At 39.6% G+C, this 9,915-nt stretch overlaps 1 protein-coding gene across 1 annotated transcript; it reads right to left on the bottom strand.

Annotated features, from left to right (window-relative positions):
* Window positions 1–1,963: 1,963 nt before the first annotated feature.
* On the bottom strand, window positions 1,964–9,344 carry LOC308439931 (uncharacterized protein). Its single transcript, XM_080941878.1, has 5 exons — window positions 9,058–9,344; window positions 5,762–5,968; window positions 4,233–4,334; window positions 3,019–3,174; window positions 1,964–2,410 (listed from the first exon to the last, which is right to left on the bottom strand). Exons 2-4 carry the CDS (start codon window positions 5,858–5,860, stop codon window positions 3,040–3,042), a joined length of 336 nt encoding a protein of 111 aa, XP_080798004.1. The 5' UTR covers window positions 5,861–5,968; window positions 9,058–9,344; the 3' UTR covers window positions 1,964–2,410; window positions 3,019–3,039.
* Between the last annotated feature and the right edge of the window lie 571 nt (window positions 9,345–9,915).

Here is a 9,915-nt window from a genome sequence, read left to right as displayed (position 1 = left end):
CTAGTAAGGTAATCTCAAAGCCTGCAGAAGCTTACAACTTTTTGTCTTAATTCGAAAGATCTTTCCCCCTTATTAAGCAAAGCTCTTAATCTGAAATTTCACATTCCAGCTTTAAAACCTCTGCCCCACCTTGACCCTCAGAGGAATAGATCTTTCTGTTGGACTTCTCTTCCGTTTTTTTCACGTCTCATGTGCTTCAAGTTAAATGAGCTTTAATGACACACATTCTAAAACTCCAGCATAGGGTGGGGGATCAAAGGGGGATAGAGGAGACCTGTCACAACTGAGGGGAAGCTCAGAGATATCAGAGTGACTCTTGTCCTTGCCATGAAAACTGTCATCCTTAAGTCCCGTTGACTGGGAATTGGTGAGCCCTGATTGAAGGAGAGTCCTCTGAAGAACAAGACGATTTCCATAGAACCTTGGAACATGCTGCAAAGCTGTGGAAGATGACAAGTAATGGACCTCTGGATTCTGCTCCCAGAGATGACTCCTGCTTGGAGTACAGCCTTTTCCCTAGCTGAACTGTATTTTCTTGGTCGCTTGTTTGTTTAAGGGAGTGTCATACTTTGTAGGCTAGGCTGCCCTCTTAGTTTTCCAAGTCCTAGGGAAACAGTTGTATACTGCTAAGCCCAAGACTTAGCTAAACAATTTTAACATTCAACATTCATTTTATATACATACACGGGGTATGTATGTGTGTGTGTGTGTGTGTGCGCACACGTGCGCGATGTGCAGGTTTATTCACATACACATCCTCGTGTAGAGACCAAAGCTGACATTATGGTACCTTCCTGAATAATTTCTCTATTTTTTCAAGCAGGGTCTCTCTCACTGGACCTAGAACTGCTGGTTTCAGACTGTCTGGACAGTGAGACCCAGGATCTGCCTCTCTCTGTCTCCCAGCATTTGAAGAAGTTCAGTGCCCTTCCTGTCCTTTCATATGGGTCCTGGAGATCCGAACTGATGGAGATCTGAACTGAGGTCCTCATGCTTTTTCACAGCAAGTACTTTGCCCACCTAACCATCTTCCCAGCACAACATATTTCCACAAGCAAAGAGCCACACCAGACTGTATGTTTCAGTCTATTTGTGTATACTTGATTCATAAAAGATAAATTGATGATTTATTGTTGGGTATATTCAGCTGCTGCACCATCTGACATCTGCCTAACATTTTCCCTCAGTGGATGGAAAATAATTTAAACTCAGTTTCTGTGAACAATTTTTATTACATATCTGACAGGTCAGCGTTAGAGTCAAGGTGACTCTTTCTGAAGCGCAGACCTCTAAAGCCAGAACTGTGGACTTGGTTGTTTAAAAAGGATGCTATACATTTTTAAATTATCATCTAAAGAGTGATAAGAATTTATAATCTTATCGGAAATAATTAGGGAAAAATGTTCTGGGTAGTTTTATACTTTGTCAATTTGAAGGAAAATAAAATCTCATTATTGTTTAAATTCTTGTTTTTAGAATGTTGAGGTTATCTGCATATTTACTTGAAATTTCTGCAATGGCAAGCCAATCCTCCAAGGAGCACAGCGGAACTTTGTATTTATGAATTCTTTCTTTATGTCTTTCAAGAAGATTATATCATTTTCCTGACAGATGTTATACAAGTTTGGTTATTAAATTTCTAAGTATAATATGCTTTTATTGCTGACGAATTGAAACGTTTTCAAGTGCTTTTACTAATGTAAAGGAATTCTCTGTTTTCATATGTTGGACAGCTAGCTACCTTGCCTGGGTCTTCAATTTTTTTTTTTTTTTTTTTTTTTTTTTTTTTGTAGTTTTAGTTGCTTAGAGTTGCCATGTTGCTCTGTTTGTAGAGAGATTATCATATCACATACCATAAGCTGATCTTTTATTGTCCAATAACACTATTTTCCATTCCTTCCTCATTTCAGAACAGTGAGGCGACCTTAGCTTGCCAGGGCTGACAGTAATGCTTTGTTTTTTATCAATTGCTTTGGTCTTCAAGCACTTTGAGGATCTAATTATAACCCTTCTTTTTCCTCTCTCCAAGTACACGGGCTATATCAGCAAGCAAGTTCTTCACATGTTTTTAGTTGATCAAACACATACAAAACCAAGGCACTTTTAACCGATGCAGCTAAAGCAGCCTCAACAGGACTGGCCAAAAGGAAAACTTCCAAGTGGGTGAAGGGTTGTCAACTTAAGGCAACAAGCATTTGTTGATCTCTCTCTCATTAGGGGTTCTAGTTACCCAACAGAAGGATTAGCTTTCAGGCCGCAATTAAAAACAGATACTCTGCAAGAATCCAGCTTGTTCAGTTTCCTCAAATTACTCTGTCTCTCCAGAAAGAGGCTGATAAGCAAACACAGCTACAGAAGAGCGATATTAAAGGCGCGTACCTGGGCACTGTTTCATCCAGGATGGGTTGCTCTGCAGAGAATGGGAGTGAAATCTGGGGTGAGAATTTGAAAGGTAGCATCAAAAGATGTCACTGAAGGGGCATAAGAAACAAAAGCAGAAGCTGTTTTGCCTGGTCTATTTGAAGAATGATGTGCCTTCTCCTGTGCTTGGAACATGAAGAAAAAAAAAAAAAAAACTGAAAAGAGTTTTCATTGCACTGTCTAAGAGGATTTTGTTTGTCAGATAGCCTTGGCCAAAAAAACATAATGTCATAAATCTTGCAAAACAGAAATTCCTCAGAAGCCTCGCACAAATTGCATAACCTCAAGTATTTTGTTTCAGAGTGGATGCCCACAGTTGCAGCTCTACCGTCAGGCTCACCAAGTGAGTCCTTTTGTTCCTTCTTTGCGTATTTAGAAGAGGTAGAGTACTGTGACTACTCTCTGCTGAGAACGCCTGAGGGTTCTTTGTCTGGTATCAATCTCCGAGCTCCTGGCTGCACGCATAGTGAAAATTGTTAGCAGTTGCTAGAAATTTAGTGTGAAAAACCAGCTTTGGGGAGATTAACCAGAAATACCAATTATGTTCTTTATAGCCATGCAAAAGAAAAACAATGTCTCTTAGGAATATTTCCCCACCTCACTTTGCGTTCATCGCGATTAACTTCCTGGGCTATGTTTGCCCATGGATAGCAACGCTTCTTTCCTTGTTTCTTCTATTGCTTCATTCTTCTTGTCTTGGAGTCCTGGGTCTCCCTGCCAAGTTCTCCACGATGCTTCCATTCTCTGCAGCTTCTAAGGAATTTACAGCGTTGCGCATAAAACAATCTTTACATTGAAAAACTACTACAGTAGGCGGGGTTTTCTAGAGGAATACAACAAGCTGCATATGTGTAATGACTGTGTAGATAAAGATGATAGAGATGATTATATAGATAGATATAGATTAGCCATAGATAGATGTAGATTAGATACAGATTTAGATTAGATATGGATATGGTTATATATATAGGTATGGATAGATATAGATAGATATATTAGATATAGATTAGATATAGATTGGATATAGATATAGATTAGATATAGATTTAGATATAGATTAGATATAGATAGATATAGGCCTGAGAGCTCCCTGGAGTTCCCCAGTGTTCTAAGACTTGGGAAGCTGTAGTCTGATGTCAGTGAGGGACAGACCCACTTGTCAGGAAAGGGGGAAAGCGGGTGGATACCAGTGACCCTGCTCTGTCTTTGACCTCTCCTCAGAAGATGTCAAGTGCTTGGGAGGGTAAGTTATTCCATACCGCTCAGTCGATCCTTTCTGGAAATATTTTCACAGGCACACTCAGTACTGAGTCTCTTAGGTTGATTCGAAGTTGTGGAAAAGAACAGATGATGTCCCGGGTTTCTGTACCAGTGTGAGTTAAGAGATGAAGAGTGGAGGTGGGGTGGAATATGGCCCGTGGAGGGGCAGCAAGGGGATGCCTCTGGGACCAATGTTGGGAATCTCTTCCCCCTGAGGGACCAGCCACAAGGCGATATAGTCCAGAATAGTTTATTCAGGGCATGGGGAAGGGAGTTAAGAGGGTGGTAGAGGCAGAGAGAGGAGAGAGAAGTAGAGGCCGGGCCATGAGCATGTGGAGAGAAAGGGAGGAAGGGGAGGGGGAGCAAGAGAGCAAGAGAGAGAGAGAGGAGAGAGAAAGAGAGAGAGAGAGAGAGAGAGAGAGAGAGAGAGAGAGAGAGAGAGAGAGAGAGAGAGAGAGAGAGAGAGAGAGAGAGAGAGAGAGAGAGAGAGAGAGAGAGAGGAGGGGACAAGCAGCCCTTTTATAGTGTCAGGTAACTGGGGCGGAGCTTACCTGGCTGTTGCCTGGTAACTGTGGGGTGGGGTTTACAGAATCCCAACAGAAATTCCGCAACATGTTCCTTAAAACTACACATGACATCTGCCGTTGTATTTTCTGTCGAATCATAACAGGGAGCACAGTCATCACAGAGGGTGGAGTATGGAGGAAAGCGGTATTTTTTAAGGTCCTCAATTATTTATTGTCACTGACACCCAGGACTGAGAACAAATGGAACCCATAGCTTTCGTCAAACCCTCATTAAGCCGTCACTGATTTGTCTTTCCGGTGTTGTCACAAATCTCAAAACGGCCTTCATTAACAGTCTCAGATCTTCTAGAAAATGATCCTTATCTGCGTTCTTCTGTGAAAATGGCCACTACTACACACTTCCTTAAAAATACCATCCATGCATTCTCATAATTGAGATGCCATAGTCATCCGAAAAGAAAAGAGGTCCTCAGTAAAATAGTTTCCCGTGTCCTTTTCACCTCCCTGTCTCCCCGCTGTCAACTACTGTTTAATTCTTGACTTTTATCTGCTAATAATTTGGCTCCTCCCTGCTGACATTGGTCAAATGTTGTGGTTGTAATGGTACCTACACACAAACATTGATACTCAAAAAAATATTAAGAGTCAACGTGGCGATTCATGCATAAAGTCCTCGGACATGCCTAGGAGTGGAGGCAGAAGGACCAGCATGGGTTACAGCCTCTTGGTGGCTTCTAAGCATCTTAAATAGATGAGAACCCACTTCAAAAACACCAGATATGTATGCATGTGTTTGAATGTATGCGTATAATAACAATAACACCAGATATGTATGCATGGTTTGAATGTATGCGTATAATAACAATAACACCAGATATGTATGCATGTGTTTGAATGTATGCGTATAATAACAATAATAACAAGGTTAAGAGGGTTTTCAAACAAGCTTCTCTAACACTGTGGCATTTGTGGCATGGCTTTTTCTTTTTAATCTACAATGCTCATTGTTCTTTAGAACTTTAGAGTTTAGTTACAAAAGGCAAACCTCATGTTCTCAGTACATTTATAATTTTGTGTTGGACTGTATTCCCAGTTATACTAATGTATATGAGGCCATCCGGTAGAGGTTGGATATAAATACTACCCCAAGTCCTTTAAAAATGCTTATGTGTAAATATTGCCCAACTAACTCTACTTATTTGGTCTTCTCTTCTTAGTTCCTTGGATTTTTCTATACCCTTAAGTTGGTGTTGTCCTACTAAGCTCCTCGTTAACCGTTGTCCAATTATTCCTAGATTCAACTACCTTCTGTTATGTTATTACTGTAGCAATGTACTCAAAGTGTATTTGCATTACATTCTTCATATATAAACAGCCTGTTATTAATCACATAATTATAATGTATACAGTACAAATTATATTCTCAGAAAAGCCCAAGTAGTGTATAAGGTCTCTGAGGAATTCTTGTGGTGTGTGTGTGCATACATGAGGGCCAGAGGTTAACACTAAGTGTCTTCTTCAATTCACTTTTTTACATAGAGTCTCTCACTTACCTGGTGCTCAATGAGTATGTTCAAGGCTGGTTGACCAGTTAGCTTCAGGGATCCACTAGTCTCCACCATCTTAACGTTGGGAGGATAGACATATCCCATGACACCCAGCTTCTTATGTAGGTACTGGTGGTCAGCTTTCCATCTTTTACCACAGCAAGTACTTTACCAAAGGAGCCATCTCCTTCCTCAGTGCCTCTTAGAAGAATTCTGAGAGAGAAGAAGCCATCATAAAGTTCATTCTTCTCTCAAGATCTTGCTCGTTTTAGTCCAACTACTCAGTGATCCTGGTTTACTAAGTGTGAGTAGCAGCCAGACTCCTAGCCACAGGACAGTGGAGCCTCCCTCGTGTGAGCATTGATTTCATTGGATGTCCTCTGTGTCCTAGTATATTCTGAATTGCACTGAATGAATTCTAGTTAAGTTGAACTAGTTTAAAGGCAGTATGTTTCCCTAAACTGAAATGCCATACTTACGCTTTAAAACAATTTAAATAATTAAAATCTGTAGTAGGTCAGAAGCAATTTTCCTAATTACAGTTGATATCATGACCACAAATAGCACAAATTTACTTTCCATGTGAAAGCTCTTCGATCGTATGCTAAAAACAAAAAGCCTTCAATTCTATTTTTAGCTCAGCCCTGACTTGCTGCTAGTAGTAGTTTTCACATTTGTGAATCCTGCAAGTTAGAAAAAAATAATAATAATTGCTGTATCACTGGGGCCAAATACCTCATGACTTAATGAATTAGTAATTTATACACAGCATGTTCCATGTGAGAAAAAATAGACTTCAAAACACGCCCTGAGTATAAAAAAAGAAAATCTCAAATGGTACCAGGAGTAGCAGCTCTATTTATTTCGTAAGGTACATGGCATTTTGATCCTATAATGTCTGCTTAACATGTGGTAACATTTAACTAATATCCCCGGTAATATTTATAAGTGGGTAGAGGATTAGCTTATTAATATAAGCCAAGAAGTTTGTTTTGATGATTCCCTTTTCATGTCCTGTGAAATGCATTGCCTTGGAAGGCAGAGGAAGTGCCATGAGGGTATTTCTTTAATATTTAAAGTGGAGTTGATCTGGTCGAACTGTTTCAATGAGAGACGCACAACTGCCATCTCCTATGGGACCGGAATTCTGATTTTCTGAGTGGCTAGCCAAATGGTTGTGTAACCCACAGAAGGATGCCAAAGGGCAGAGGAACCTGCTCTGAATTTACTGTTTCTCATCTGTAGCCATGGAAAAGAAGTGATTGCTATGTGTAGACATAAAGGAAGACAGGGGCCTAGACCCAAGCTGGACAGACCACTGTGTTCAGACTGTGTGGATGACATCAGCACAATTCCTACCAAGCACACTGAACTGACCATGTGAAACTCTCTCTGAGTAGTTTTTTAAGTAGGTGTCTATACAAAAACTGACTGCTACCTGCTCACAAGGTTGGCATCATCTCCTCTAACACATCCCTGAATAATTTATTTCCTAACTCCCATGTCGTTCTTCATAATGCACCCTCAAAAGCCAACTACCCCACCAACCAACACACATGGCATAGAAACATACAACTCCTCAGTGACATTGGCACAACCTACAGAGATGAGAATACTAGAGAGAATGAAAAGGAATCACTTAAAATCACATACACTTTCCCAGGACATCTTTTCAATGTAATGAATGACTTTGGACAGCATCTCCTTGAAAGGAGAGACAGAATATGTTGTTTAACAGGCAAGTCCACCTTAACCATTACATAAGCTCCTATTATTTTTACTTTTAAGTGTTTCAAAAAAAGATTTATTTATTTTCTTAATGTATAAGAGTTTATTCTAGCGGTCTTCAGACACACCAGAAGAGGCCTTCGGATCCCATTACAGATGGTCGTGAGCCACGATGTGGTTGCTGGGAACTGAACCTCTGGAAGAACAGTCAGTGCTCTTAACCACTGAGCAACCTCTCCAGCCCCAAACTCTTGATTTCTAAATGCAGTGAAAAGTCATTGCAGAGTTACTGAGGGAGCTTCCTGCATGGGAATGCTTGTTACAGAGACAGTAATATATATATATACCTTACATGTCAGAAAACTTTAGGATTTTAGGATAGAGGGTTACCTTATAGAAAAAAAAAAAACTGGATGTTGTGTTGAAACTATGAACAAAAGCACACATTGAATTTTTCCATTTCTATCCAAGATTTCAAATGTAAGTCATTGAACATTAAAAAAAAATTAAAAACTCAGGAAGAAAATTCACAGATGCCTCTATTTCTTGAAATAATTTTTGATTTTTTTAAAACACCCTTCTATCTGGCATTTAATTGCACATCTTCAATTCTCATGTAGATCACTTTTTTGCTAGTAAATTTTTTTTACCCTTTTGTTTCAAAAATGTATAAGCAAAACAAACACACAAACAAAAAAGTTACAACACTAATTAACATACACATGCAATGCATATGTCACTACTGTGTGTCACCCCTCCCAACACTCCTGTTCCTTACACAGACAAATTTTCCCATTACCACCACGCCTGAGACTGCACACTCTGATGTGTGGATATACGTATTCTAGAGGACAGCATTATGATTACATTCATTTTAATCTCCCCAGGGTGTCTAAGCACTCAGAATATTAGTGTCAGAGTTATGTAGTTGTCAAGGAATTCCCCATAAAAAGACTCTGGTGTCATCTAAAAGCAAATAATTTTTGTCCCTCCATTACATAAGTAAATAAGGCCTCTGGGCGACAGAAATAGTTTTACTGACATTCAGACAGTAAAGCATGTTTACTACAAAAGGCGTTTTTCTCCAGTTTTCACAAAATTTTAAGAATGTTAGCTATGTGCTGCCTAAACCATAGGGGATTAGAAACTGAAGCAGGGGAAGGATAGAGTCTGGTCATAGAGCAGGCGCGTGGAGCATCTCAAGGGTTACTAGAAAAGAACACTACTGAAAGCAAACTTTATATAAATAACATGAGTATTTACATGAATGTAAAATATATATTTGGAAACTTTGATTTTTCAGGACACAGAGGAACTGGTATTCAATGCCAGTACAATGTCAAAGTTCAAATCAACGTTGCACTGAAATAAAAATTTTCAAGAATGGCACTCTAAGAGTAGGAGAAATTGTATCCAGTAGAAAGAAATCCACCATTGCAAGTGTGCATTGAGTAATGTGGGATTTTGTTAATGGTCCCGTTTTGTCATATGATAACCAATTTGTAATTTCTTACAAAGGAAAAAAAAAACATAGCTGAATGCATCCCAAAAATTATTTAAACCATAAGACTTACCTATCTACTAATTCCTCTTTTCCTTTGGACAGAGTCGGCCACATTTTTCATCCCAGGAGTTTAACAAACACATTCATGCTCTTTGGTTAGTTCACTTGTGCCTGCCAGAATGTAGAGGTGACCGTTTCTAGTCTTGTATTTTTGCAAAGATCAAGAGAGGGAAGCTTGGGCTGAACAGTGGGATCTAATTTTAAACATTTCAGGAGTCAGAAAAACAAAAAAAAAGGTTAAGTATCTCTTCATGAATGTGGTTGTTGAACCGTAACTGATTAGTGGAGGAATCCTGCCCGTGGTAAACATTTACTAGCTATCTGTTTGATCTGGCCATTTTTCTCTCTGGTGAGACGCCCTGGCTGCCGTTACTCCGTCATTCTTGCTCGCCACAGTCTGAGTCTAACTTTGCTTCTCAGCTCTGGCTGACTGACAGCACAGAAAACCAGTTAACACAGGACCTAACGTTTGTTGCTCAAATGACAGCAGTGTTCCATGGACAGATCCCAGTGGTGAAGCTGAAGATTTATATCTGATGCAGCTACCTGAAGTCGCTGATAGCCAGTTCCCTATTCTAGCTGATTAGTCCTAACACGAAAGCAATTGACTCATGCACTGACAGTCTAAATCAACACATAATTTATGACTCGAACATCTGTGATTATTTTAATAGCCTTTTCATACCTATTTATCATAACAGGAGAATTTCAAGTGAGAACCCGACAACAGAAAGATATGGAGATCTTTTGTTTTTCTTTCTATCTGCAGCACCGGGGATTGAACCCCAGTTCAATTGGAACACATTAGAATTGGAATACATGCTCCAGCCTTCTAACACACCCCAGTGAGATAGAAGTTCTTCAAAAA

This window comes from Micromys minutus (genome assembly GCF_963924665.1).
Source record: "Micromys minutus genome assembly, chromosome: 30".
NCBI lineage: Eukaryota > Metazoa > Chordata > Mammalia > Rodentia > Muridae > Micromys > Micromys minutus.
This window is presented reverse-complemented; position numbering and strand designations above follow the sequence as displayed.

Bases quoted from the DNA above. Each gene is read 5' to 3' on its own strand.
- LOC308439931 (XM_080941878.1), bottom strand. From the start codon at position 5,860: ATGGGATATGTCTATCCTCCCAACGTTAAGATGGTGGAGACTAGTGGA. The intron at 4,335-5,761 runs GTAAGTGAGAGA...ATGATTCGACAG, and splicing joins ACATACTCATTGAGCACCAG to AAAATACAACGGCAGATGTC. The intron at 3,175-4,232 runs GTAAGCTCCGCC...TAAATTCCTTAG, and splicing joins AGTTACCAGGCAACAGCCAG to AAGCTGCAGAGAATGGAAGC.